The sequence below is a fragment of the Salminus brasiliensis genome, chromosome 1 (assembly GCF_030463535.1).
Source record: "Salminus brasiliensis chromosome 1, fSalBra1.hap2, whole genome shotgun sequence".
Lineage (NCBI taxonomy): Eukaryota > Metazoa > Chordata > Actinopteri > Characiformes > Bryconidae > Salminus > Salminus brasiliensis.
In genome coordinates, this window is record NC_132878.1 from 14,968,879 (window position 1) to 14,982,125 (window position 13,247).

General features: G+C 40.8%; 1 protein-coding gene across 1 annotated transcript; it reads left to right on the forward strand.

The window, feature by feature from the left end:
- The first annotated feature begins 1,188 nt into the window (after positions 1 to 1,188).
- Positions 1,189 to 12,777, forward strand: pja2 (praja ring finger ubiquitin ligase 2). Its single transcript, XM_072672693.1, has 9 exons — positions 1,189 to 1,276; positions 2,149 to 2,340; positions 2,950 to 3,907; positions 5,046 to 5,213; positions 6,376 to 6,561; positions 7,161 to 7,275; positions 8,775 to 8,889; positions 10,379 to 10,494; positions 12,194 to 12,777. The coding sequence occupies exons 2-9, from the start codon at positions 2,151 to 2,153 to the stop codon at positions 12,308 to 12,310; spliced, it is 1,965 nt and encodes a 654-aa protein (XP_072528794.1). The 5' UTR covers positions 1,189 to 1,276; positions 2,149 to 2,150; the 3' UTR covers positions 12,311 to 12,777.
- Positions 12,778 to 13,247: the final 470 nt, after the last annotated feature.

Sequence of the window (13,247 nt, forward strand, 5' to 3'; positions counted from 1 at the left end):
GTTGTCCAATATTATATTAAAAAAATGAATGTATTAGAAGAACACATCTTAATGAGGGGTACCAATAATTGTGGAGGGCGCTGTATTTATTTTAAGTTAAAAACCGGGCAGTAGGTACAGCTTTTCTTTTAGTTCCACTGAATAACAGAGAAAGGTGGGAAGTTTAGATTAAATAAATACACAATGTTTCAATGTAATTATATCAACTTCTTCTGTGCTCAAAACGGTATCTTAATTACAAAATGATCTCCATAGTTAATTGGTGAACTATCTGCATACACAACCATCTGCATATGATTCTCCGATTGTAGAGGCAGTCCCTTAGCCTACTGGCCAACTGGGAGGCCGTGTATAATTTTGAAATGTGTAAGACCATGGTTATCTAGTACCATGCAATTACTGTCTGCATATGCTATTTCAAACATTGTTAAGTAAAGGAATGATACATTTTCTGTTTTAAAGGTGACAGAATGAATGGGATTTAAAAACATGAATAGAAATTGATGTGTATATATATTTGTATATATGTGTACAGTATATTTACTTATTTATGGTAGATGAACAACAGTTAAAAAAAAAATGGAGTTGCCAAATTCACAAATATCCACCAATATGTGGTAGTTTGCAAATCCTGCAAATGATTTTACTGGATTATGAGAAACTGTTGGTCTTTGAAGACAGGCAAAAACACCAGCACAGAATGAGGATTAGCTAAATGTATTTTGTGATTTTACTGTGCTTTAAATAATTATATTGTTTTGACTTAATAATGGGATTATTATTCATATTTATGGAGAAATTTATTGCAAAGAAATTTAAAAGATTTTTAAATCAACATAATAATCCATTACATCAAAGGAATGCTTGTTTATTAAATCGAGTCAATGTTTTAAGTTTCTAAATATAATTTTTCTACATTGATTTTTTAGAATCTCTGTATTTACAGACCAAAAACAATCTCTATATTCCCCAGCTCTAAATATTAAAAACAAAAATTGAGGAGGACTTGAAGGCAGCATTAGAGGGGTGGCTTTCACCCAACGTCACCACAGCAAATTACCCGGATATACTGCTCGCCTCAAGCAACCCAAGGGAAAGTAAATAGGAAAGGAGGGTTCATTGTAATCGGAGGCTGGAAGGGGCTCCACCTCGTCTCCCGGCGCAGCCCCCTAAGCCTGTCTGCTGAACCAGCATTGGAGGATGTCTGTCATATGACTCTGAAGTTTGCGTGTGACGTCCGCTGAGTCGTTTTAACAAGAGGGAGACAGAAAGCCTGGTAAAAGCCTTTATTGTTAAATAGATGCTCGGATTGTACCTGGACGACACAGACTGTAGGAGGGTGCTGTAGATAGTGATAACAGATCACACCCTTCTCAGCCATTTACTGCAGGCTGTGAGGCTTAACAGCCCGAAAGTTTAGCTCTCGATAAGCAGGCTAGTGCTAGGTGGCTTGCTACAAGTATAACGGGGCCCTGGGGGAAGTTTAGCCTGTTAATATGGACTTTTTATAACGTGACGAGTGAAGCCAAGGAGGCGGAAATGTCGAGTACTGGGTTATGTTTCTTAAAGGCTAGCCAGCGTTAGTTAGTCAACATAAGCTCTAGTATTAGTTAGCTAGCCGTCTAGCTGTCTAACGCTGCTGCTGCTGCTGCTGCTGCTGCTGCTGTTGTTGTTGTTGTTGTTAGCAAAAGGAAGGCTAATGAATGCTAATCTGGCAGTTTTGCTTCCTCCTGTGCAAAAAATGGACAGTATTAAGTTAGCTAGCTACGTAATGCCATCTTGTGCCACTTAAAAATACGTGAGAATAAGCGAGAGTAATGTTTTCTTAATAATCCTGTACCAGAGGTGGCAAATCCAGGTCCAGGAAGTAAAAATCCACCCCAGGTTTATGTTCCAGCTGCCTTGGCTTAGTTAGCTGCAGCAGAGCTGCTCAGGTAGTTGGAACAAAATCCTGGGGTGGATTTGTACCTTCTGGACTGGCCGTCCAGTGCAGATCACTTACCCTGTGCAGCATATAGCATATTACCATCAGTATAGCTCCTTATCTTCTAACTTTACCCCTGTCCTGGATGTCTGTTCTGTCTGTTTCATTTGTTTTATAAATTTTCATTATAAATTATAAGTTTTTCTTTTCCGTTTTCTACATAGAGATGGGTCAGGAAGCAGGCAAGCCATCCTGGCCCAAACCAGCTGGGGGTTACCAGTCGATCACTGGGAAAAGATATGGCCGGAGGCATGCATATGTCAGCTTCAGGCCCACCCCATACAAGCACAGAACCCTGTCCAGTGCAGATTGCCAGGAGGTGGAGATGAGCAGTGTCCATGGGGAGCACGCCACTGGTATGAATCAGCACAGAGATACAGCACTTGATTATGTTTGGATAAAATCAGTGTGTAATCAGTGGTTTGATTTCATAATAACCTTGGTTGGTAATTGGATATTGTATTTTTTTAACCCATCCTGATTTTTTAAATGTTGTCTTTTTTAGTATTTAACAATAACAACAGAAGCAAATAAAAATCACCTGACCGTTAACACCCTTGCAGTACATCAGCTAAATTATAGCTGTTTCATATACAAGTTTTTAAATATACACGCCATCTTTACATCAGTGTCACTGCAGTGCTGAGAATGTCCCACCACCCAAATAATATCTGCTCTGTGGGGTCCTGACCATTGTAGAACAGGGTGAAAGAAGGCTTACAAAGAATACTGATGGACCACAGTCTGTAATTATAGGACTGTTGCTAAAATGGCTGCTTTAATTATCAATCACAAACATCATTCACAGACAGGAGGAAACAGTACTGAGCTGTTTCTGTAAATCAGCAAAAATAATAAATAAATGACAGAAGGTTTCTCCTTCTTCTATAAAGATGCCATTTTGTGGATATAGTTTTTAGGTTTTTTTTAAACAAATGTATTAATTAAACATATTCTCTCTTCAGCTCTTTCAACAGAAACCATTTCTTCAATGATTCCAGACAGTTTCCCAGCGCTGTCCTCCAATTTTGCAGGCCAAGAGACAAAGACAAGTCAGGATGAGTGTAACAGGGCGACACCCTCTTCTCGCAAGACAATGGATTGTGAGAAATGGAGGAGTGATCATACACATACTACGAATAGCGCCAGTGCCTGGGCAGTCAAGGATGAGGTGGACCGGAAGCTGGCTAGCGCGAGCGTCCTGAGCTTTGTGAACATTGATTCCTATGAACCGGACAGCAGCGGTGGTGAGGAGGAAGGCTGGAGCTCAGAACAGACTTGTGTCGTTCAAAAAAGGCTAGACATGATTTGTGACCTTGGGAAAGACTTTGATGACTTTGGTCGCTCTCATGCATGCATGTGTGGAGATTTCTGCACATTTTCGGATTGCTTAACCAAAGAGATGCTTTCTAAACCTAAGCAAGGGGATGCGCATTCCAAGAGGACTGAACAAACCAGTGGTAAATGTGATCATCAGGGAAAAATCCAGACAGACACTGAATCAACTTATAGTGGTGGACCATGTTCCTGTATAGACCCAGAATCCTCCAGCATGCCGGGAGGAGTTCAGTCGGAAATGGTGGTCAGGCCAAAGGTCCGCAAGCAGACAAGTAAAGGCCATCGCAACAGAACAGAGCACTCGAAGGTGGAGCAAGAGAGTTGGACCTCAGCTCCAAAATCTGTCAAGAGGTCATGTGGCCCAGTTCCTCCTTCAGTGCTCCCACACACAACAGATTTCCTTTTCAACTTCCCTCCTGGTGAATGCACCGTTGGCAAGACAGAACTGGCAGAGAGTGACAGCAAATTAAACATTAAGGATGATGATGATGATGATGATGATGATGATGGACATGACGATGACTTCTGGGAAGATCTAGAGGACTTGGAGGAGAAATGTGCATCACCTGAAAAAGGGGAAGAGAGGTAGAATAACGATGCCATTACCCTTTTAAAGTTTAAGAAAAAATAATGAGCCTTATTCACCAACTGTTCTTAAAGGTGCTGTATACGACTCTGTAGGGCGACTGTTGATCTTTCAACTCCACAGCAAAATAAACACACCCCTCCATTCAGTGCTTCTTCAGAAGCTCCGCCCCCCCCAAATTCATTTGCCATGGGTGTGGGTAAGAAAACTGTTGCTTAAATTGCTGCTGTAATTATTAATCACAAACATTCGCAAACAGGATGAAATTGAGCTATTTCTGTAAAACATCGAGCAGGAAGAGCGAGATCCTCATCCCTTTTAATGCTTTTCAACGTTCTGAGGTCTCTCTATGGCCTCACCAGTGTTTAAGCGTGTCTTCACCCTCATCTGATCTAAGAACTTTTTTTTGTAGTTCAACATGTAAGCATGTCCCAGATACACAGTCTCCTCTGCCCCCCCCCCCTTCCTCTGTCTCCATCTAAAATGCCCCCTGTAGTGATGAGTTTCTCAGTCCAAGCCACTTTCTTTGTTTTCCAATTACTGAGCCAAAGGCTAAATATGGACATTGTCCGTTTTCCAGCAATCGAACAGGTTTGATACATTTCTCTGAATTTTACTTACTTTAAGTGTATTTTACAAATAGATTAAATTAAAGTCGTATACAGCACCTCTAAAAAGAAACTTTTCACTGCTTCCTCCCTGCTTCAAATTCCCTTATGCATGTTTGTTTGTTTATGAAGATTCTGGTATTCACCAGTGTTTTCTTGTTTGGGATTTGTTCAATTTACAATGACACTTTTTTGCTAGGACTAGGACAAATTTAAGAAAATTCTTAGGAAAGCTGGTGAATGAGGCTGGTGAATGAGGCCCATTGTTCAGTAAGGATTTTAGCTGTACAAATCTTTAGTAGTGACTTTAAAATGTTAAGTAATTAAAAATGAGGCAATCTGTAGTATAATCTATCTATGAATCTTAATCCGAACTTGTTGACTAAGCACTATGATGTACAGTGGCACACGATTTCTTCTTTAGCCGAGCCTGTGGAGCTCTGTTTTGCCAGTTTAGACTCTGCAGGTAAGAAGATTAATGTGGTACTTAAAAGAGGCTTGTGTCTGTGTGTTGGGGGGGCGGTGGCAGCTCGGTGTACAGTGAAGGTGAATGGTCTGCTTCATGGACGTCAGACTCCGGGTTGGAAAAGGAGCAGCGTTCCAGCGAGGAGAGCTGGGAGACGCTGCCGGGCCTGGATGAGCTGCCCAGCTCCAGCAGTAGCCTGGAAGACATTCCCCCACTCAGCCTCACGCAGGAGTGAGTGCAGATGATCTAGAATTCACTCAGTTTTAGTGTCGAATATAAAGACCCAACACAGCTTAATGTTTATCATTTTAGTGGGATTCAAACATTTGGGCACCCCTGGTCAAAATTATTTTACTGTGAATAGCTAAGCAAGTAAAAGATGACACACTTCTTTAATATTTTAAGCGAGATTACTTGGGCTGTCTTTCATACACTGCTCTTTTGAGGTCTGTCCACAATTTTTTGATGATCAGTCAGTGGACTGTAAGGGCCATTGCAAACCTTCAGTTTGCGCCTCTTGAAGTAGTCTGTTGTGTATTTTGAGGTGTGTTTACAGCCATTATAATGCTGTGGAAGCCATCCACCTTTTTAAAGACAGTGTGTGTGATGTGCTAGAATTTGCTGGAATTTAATTGAATCCATTCTTTCTTCTACCAGTGAAATGTTCCCTTTGCCACTGGCTGCATCCTTTTTCAATGGAAAATACCTTTACCTCATTGTGGCTAAAAATCAGTTTTAACTTTAATCCACACGTCTTGTGTCCTGCTACTGGCTTGTTTTAGATGTTCTTTTAAAAATGGCTGATGCTGAATTTTGTGGTGAGGATGCAGGAAAGGTTTTCTTCTTCCATGAAGGTCATATTTGTCAGGTGATTTTGAGTTGTCTTTCTACAAGCAGTTTTCTTGGTATTCCAGACCTCAACTTGATCTCCACAATTCCTGTTAACTGCCATGCCCTAATTGCACTAAAAACTGAGGAAATAGCTACTTGACAACACTTTGCTATGTTCTTGTAGCCTTTATCTACATTGTTGACAGAAAGTTGCTTCACAGCTGCTTAGAGGAGTCCATGGTGAATGTTGGGACAAGGTTGTGGAGTCATGGAGTTTTTATAAAGCTTTGAAAGCTTTGTCTGAGACCTTGGTAAAAGTTACCTCAGACCTCAGATCTCTTGTGGTGCCCAAATGTTTGCATGGTGTTCCTTGTATTTTTTTTTCTTCACTCTAAAATTGTGCAAAGCAAAAGAAAATACATACGTAAACAAATTTGACCAAGGAAAGCCCAAATGTTCAAAATGTTCCAAAAATTCCTTTTTTCCTTGAAACTTAAAAGCACATCTTATTTTCCTCCATCTTTTCCTCTGTGCTTATGTGCGGTATGTAATGCTTTTCCAGGGAACAGACTCCTCTGGAAGACGGTGAAATTCCATGGCTAAGATGTAACGAGGATTCAGGAAGCAGCAGTGATGAGAACCCAGAAAGCGAGAGTCAGTTTGTGCACCCAGGCCTCTTCATCATGGACAGTAGCAACAACCTAGAGGATGACTCGAGCATGAGTGAAGATCTGGACACCGAGTGGAGGTCTGGAAGTGTTTTATTTTAAAGCTGAAATTCAAGTTGTGTGTGATAAAGTGCCTGTCCAGATGTTTGTATATACAATTTAGGGCATGTCAGTGTGTCATTGCTATCATAAGGACAGAAAAGTATGCCTCGTGCGGATAGAAAAGTGCAATAGGCATGTACTAAGTCAGTGTTGACGTCTGCCTAGGTTGTTTTTAGTCAGTGGCGCACCTGTGTTTTCCGTTGCCAAGATGGCAATATGCCAGAAATGTACCTGAACACACCTCACTTCAAGACCACCACGGCCATCGGCATAGATATATTAAAGCACCGTTGCTATTTAAACAACGCAAGTGGAAGGTGTGAAAATAGGGTGCTGCCGGGTGTAAGATAGCAATGAGCATTGCGACTTGCCTCGCGCAGGGTGTAAGATGGGGCCCCTTATCTTGTACCGCTTCTTTTGATATCAAGGGGTGTTGATAGGGTGTAATATTAATAGAATGTCTTTATCAAATGTAAAGAAAATATAATAACATACCTTTCAATGTTTGCTCTTTCAGTGTGACCTTAAATTCTTAAATTGTGAACTTGTGCCGATTTGTGTGAATATTGTTTTTTAGGTTGTTGGATGACTTTGAAGAAGGCTTTGGCATGGCTCAGGCAATCTCCTATGTGGACCATCCTCAGCTACTTACTTATATGGCATTAGAGGAACGACTTGCACAGGCCATGGAGGTAAGATTAAACAGATTGGTATTGGATTCTGCGTATTGATGTGTTGAGCAATTAAGTGAGACATTGAGACACATGGCCAGTGTTGTCATGATGGGCTTCCTTGGCTTGCTCAAAGCCACAATATTAGCAAAATAAACATGTTGGGCTTTCTGTTATTTCTTTGCCCTGGGGGGGGCTTTATGAAATTACCAGGTCAAAGCACCAGGTCAAAATTGCAGCACAATTAATATTCGATTAATTGTCCCTTAAAGCAAGTTGCACCTTGGTGTTGAGGTCAGGCCTTTGGGAAGGCCATTCTAATCTAAGCTTAATGTTAGCCTGATTAATCCATTCAACTAACAACCTTTGAACTGTGCGGGGTCATTGTGCAGTCACAACACCCAATTGTGCCCACTTTTCAACTGTTTAGCTGATGGTTTTTAAGTGCTTTAATTAACAGCCGGCATTGATTTGGGCCGGCCCTGTCCAATCTAAATTTAACGTGGGCTTTGGAACCAGAGTAGGCTTTTAGTTATGCTATAGAAAATATAGGTTACAAAGCCATTTCTAAGCATCTTCAACTCCAACAAACTGTCAAAGCCAAACTGGCCAAAAGGAGAATATTCCCAGGAGTGGACACCCTCCCAAAATCTTTCCCAAGAGCAAGATGTAAAATCGTCAAAGAACAACTTCTAAACAACTGCAGGCCCCTCATTTTCTCAGCTAAGTTCACTGGACAAGAATGGAATCCATGGCAGTTTAGCAGGGTGAAAACCTTTGCCAATCAGGAACCGAATGAATGCTAACGGTTTGCAAAGAAACACATAAATGAGTCTCATTTTTATTGACGTGGGCCCGGTTATGTCTGGCAAAAGACTTAAATCTCATACGAACTGTGAAGTGTGATGGTTCATGCTGGAAGGCCCCCAAATGTCACTGAGCTGTAGCAGTGCACCAAAATCTCTGCATGGTATCCTAAAATAATTATAAACAACTACCGAAAGTGCTTGGCTGCAGCTATTGCTGTTAAATGGGACTTAACAAGCTACAGCCGAAGAAACGGGGCGGTCAGCTTTTTAAACAGTGGGATTGGGAAATGCCTGTTCTTAACTCTTTCGCAAGTGACGTCTGACTGAGTTCTTTTGGCACAAGCAGAGTGGGAGTTCAAGAATGTGACCGTTACTCAGCAGCGCAGCTGTACATCATCTGTAGAGCAGTGTGGGAAATCAGCAGGCAGTAACTGTGCAAACGATTAGATCAATATTCCTGTGGTATTTATTATTAACATTGCAGTTGTTTTGCCTGTTTTTATAATAAAGAGGTGAGCCCTCATGACTTTGATCCATGTATTTACCTGATCTGAATGATTTAAAATTTTAAAGATACAAGATACTGTCCTGCATAAATTTCAAAAGTTCTTTATTTCTGTTTCTATATGCATTTAAAAAGCCAAATTTAGTATAACTTTGTTTTCAAAACTCTCTCTTTGTGTTGATGTCATCTATTGTGTTGTGTAACAGGCAGCTTTAGCACATCTTGAGTCACTGGCCATAGATGTGGAACAGGCTCATCCTCCAGCCTCAGAGCAGATCATTGATTCCTTACCTAACATTATAGTGCTGGACGACCACAGAGGTAAGCCATGATGTATGATGGACCACGTCCCTCTTGTCTTATCTACAACATGCAAGAACACCACTTGAAGCAGCGTTTTGGAGAATTGGTATTTCTTGCTCCTGGGCTCCCCCAACAGTCGGGAAGTTTAAACTGCGCTTTGAGAGACCCCTAAAGAAACTGCTGTTCACATGCATTTCTGGGGATGCTGATCGAGTTGTCACTGAGGTAGTGGAGTAATATTACAGGATTTTACACAAATACGACTTGGGTAACACTGTGTTATTCAGTTCTCGTGAGCATTGTCCATCCCTGTTCACCAAAGTTCCATAGTGCAGTTAGCAGCATTCCAGCCACTGTCCAGTAATGTCATTTAGGCACTGGAGTCCAGCAGTTGGGTTGACCGATATAAGCATACAAGCAGAACGCATAACATTACCACAATATAGAAATCTGCGTGGTTTGTTTTGGGTGGGTGTAGATGTGGTCTAAAGGAAATAAACAGGATGCAGATATAAGTACAAGAACAGCAGTCTAAGGGTATAGCAACGAATGTTACTGCTATTAAGAAAGAAAGATGGACACTGTTGGAATTTGGCCTCCATGCATGCAGTGAATACACACTAGAACGCAAACGCATACAGTGAGCACATGTGCCCAGAGTGGTGGGCAGCCTTCACTGTGGCGCCTGGCAAGCAAAGAGTGTTAGGAGCCTTGCTCTAGGGCCCGACAGTGGCAGCTTATGAACCCAGGTTAACCCAGTGTTTTTAACTACTGAACCACCACCATACACTATACTATGTGTGGTACACACTACTAGGTGTAGTGAATCTCAAATATTATGATCCCTGATAGATTTGGGAATAACAGTAACCTAAATGTGCCTGTCAGTGCAAATGCGAATATTATAAATTCCTATAAATTCCTGAACTTCAACAATATAAACAAGATCAGTATGCATGGATCATGCTGGCTTGACTCAGTGATGCTATGGCACCCTCCTGTGGCTGCATGTATTAATGCACGTGTTGTCAGTAGCATGAACCCTATGTCTATTATTCTGTGATTAATCATAACAGTTTAGTATATTTATGGAGTCCCACAGGGTTCTATTTTAGGGTCTATGAAATAAATGATGTTAATTATGAGAGTACTGCAGTTATGAGGCTGAAGACTTGAAGTAAGGGACTATGTACAGGGTGTAAGGAGTTTAACAGCATTGCTCTTTCTTGCTACTTTCTCTCTCAAAGTAGTTCTATATATTTTTAACAGCTTAATATAATAAAATGATCAGCAGATCCCAGATGTTGTTGGAGAAAGACATTCAAATGAATGTAAACAAACACCTTGATTCTGAGTCTGTAATAAGCATAAAAAACAATAATAATTAATTATACAATTTAATAAAATTTATTTATTTTTTTTTTTTTAAAGAAGTTTCCCATTTAGTGAGACTTTACCCTGGGGGCTTCCTTCCCTAATCTTACCCTTCTCCTTTTTTTTGGTGCAGGACAAGAGCAGAGTTGTGCCATCTGCTGTTGTGAGTATGTCAACGAGGAGATAGCAACACAGCTGCCATGTCGCCACATGTTCCACAAACTGTGCGTCACTCTATGGCTCAGAAAGGTACAGTTGGTGTAGTAAATCTCATACCAAGTTCCATCCACTGTATGGTTATACATAGTAGTTGGCGCCTTGACTGTATGTGGTTGCATTTAGTATATATTATAAGTACTAAAATATTTTACAGCACGGTGAGACGTTTTGTTTTTGTGCAGGCGCTACAACGGGTTATTTGACCGTAGAAGATCCATTTTTGTAAAAGATACATGAGTAGGAAGCCCATTTTAAATTGGTAATGCATTATAATGGTTTTTTTTTATTTACATTTACATTTACAGCATTTAGCAGACGCTCTTATCCAGAGCGACTTACAAAGTGCTTTGCTATTTACCCAAGAAAACCTTCGCTAGTTAGAATAGGCTAATACTTCAAAAGATACCTCTAAGCTTAGACATTACTAAACACAATACAATAAGGCGACCATAGAACTATTCGTCCAAGTACTCTCTGAAGAGGTGGGTCTTCAGTTTGCGTTTGAAGACAGCGAGCGACTCGGCCGTTCGGACACCCAGGGGCAGCTCGTTCCACCACTTTGGTGCCAGGACAGAAAAAAGCCTGGACGCTTGTCTTCCGCGGATTTTGAGGGATGGCGTGTCGAGCCGAGCCGTACTTGAAGCTCGAAGGGCTCTTGGTGCGGATCGGCTTTTAACCATTGCCATCAGATAAAGAGGGGCTGGTCCGTTCTTGGCTTTGTAGGCCAGCGCCAGGGTTTTCAATCTGATGCGGGCAGCTACAGGAAGCCAGTGGAGAGAACGCAGCAGTGGAGTGACATGGCTAAATTTTGGGACATTGAAGACGACCCGTGCCGCTGCATTCTGGATGAGTTGCAGGGGACTGATGGTGCGCGGAGGGAGACCAGCCAGAAGAGAGTTGCAGTAGTCAAGTCTGGAAGTGACGAGAGACTGAACAAGCACCTTGGTGGTCTCTCTAAAGAGGAAGGGTCGAATTCTCTGTATGTTGTACAGAAGAAATCTGCAGGACCGAGTTACGTTTGCAACATGACTTGAGAACGATAACTGATCATCCATCACTACACCAAGGCTTACTGGCAGACTTGAAGGCCGATGGTACCTGACCTGACGACAAAGAGCTGTTTATGATAGAGGAGATGAAGGGAAGGAGGTTTGGAGCGATTGTTTGGAAAATTCCATTCAAATTATTATAACAAAAATGGCAAAACCTTTATAGTACCTAGGGTTTGTTTGTTTTTTAAGATAAAAATAGAATTAAGGAAACAGTTGAAAATTGAGTTGTAAACAGTATTTAGGTGTCTGGTTGTTGGTGTGTTGCATTAGATTTTAACATTGACATCGACTTCCATTCAAATTCATTTATTCATTTATTTTAATTTGTTTTGAGAGTTTGGTTTAAATGTTTATGCTAAAGGTGAAAAGCAAATGAAATTGAGGAAAAGTTGTGAACAGCATTCAAGCTTCTGGTTGTAGATGTTTTGTAGTGCCTCATTTTTTTTCTTCATGCATTTATCCGTTGGCTTTTCCTAAATGTGATTGCAACTTAAAGAATAGCCCTCCTCCACCCTGGGGTTAAATGCCTTACTCAAATTAGTTGCAAATACATGCGATCAAGCTCTTAAGATAGCAGCATTTTGTTGCTATCGGGATCCCACAGCTGCATTGATAATGTACAGCAAACTGTATGTTTTTGATATTGTTATAATAATGCATTTTGCTCTTTTCCTCAGTCTGGCACATGTCCAGTATGCCGGCATGTTCTGACCCACCTGAATGAACCCACGCCATTCCTCTCCAACCAGGAGAATCCTTCGTCCAGTCCCAGTGCCGCAGGACAAACCCGGTGAACAGCCTCTGCAGCTATTTAGAATAGTGCCAGAAAACCTTCTTGGACAACACTCACTCACTCACTCACTCACTCACTCACGTCTTCACACGCAAGGAATCCTCCTCTAACATGTCTCTACAGGTTTCGCAATGCACCAGGTGATGTTCAGTCTGCATTAACATTTTCATATCAAACTTCATGGCCACTGCAAGAGGCACTGCAAACTCATTTTCTAAGAAAATATTAATAAATAATAATTTCAAGGCTTTGTTACATATTCAGTTACAGCGAAGGATCTAACAGTAGCTGGTATGTTCATGGGTTGTTTTTTTTTGTTTGTTTTTTGTTTTTTTTTTTACATCTGGGGAGAAAAAAGAGCTTAATCTGTGTCATTAACCAAGTTTCACTTTCAGCAAAGCTTAGAATGCAGTGTTCAGAAATGTGATCTAGCTTGATGTAAATAAACCCTGATTCTGAATTCAAAAAGTGTTTAGCGTGTGTTCTGTAATAAACACTGGTAAGATAAATCAGTTCTGTATTTCAGGTTTGTACACGGAACATCAGATTGGCCAGTAAGCCTTTAGTTTTAGGTCATGTATATACCCACTACTGTGTAGTCACTAATGGCATGAATTAAAATTCCCAGTCCAATATTGAGCATAGTGCATAATAACACAGTCCTACACACCTGTGTCTAGACAGGAACACCACTGCTTTACCAATAAGAGTAACATACACGCAGTGTTCCAAGCACTCCAAGCTGGACTATGCAAAGAGAACAATTTCATTGTTCATTGGAAAATAAGGTTGGTAAATAAATGAGTTAATTGGTACACAAGTATTCTCTGAAATTAATAATGATATATATATATATATATATATATATATATATATGTGTGTGAGCGAGAGAGTGAGAGATAAAATTAGTGTAGCTGCTTCTGTACACTAAATAGACC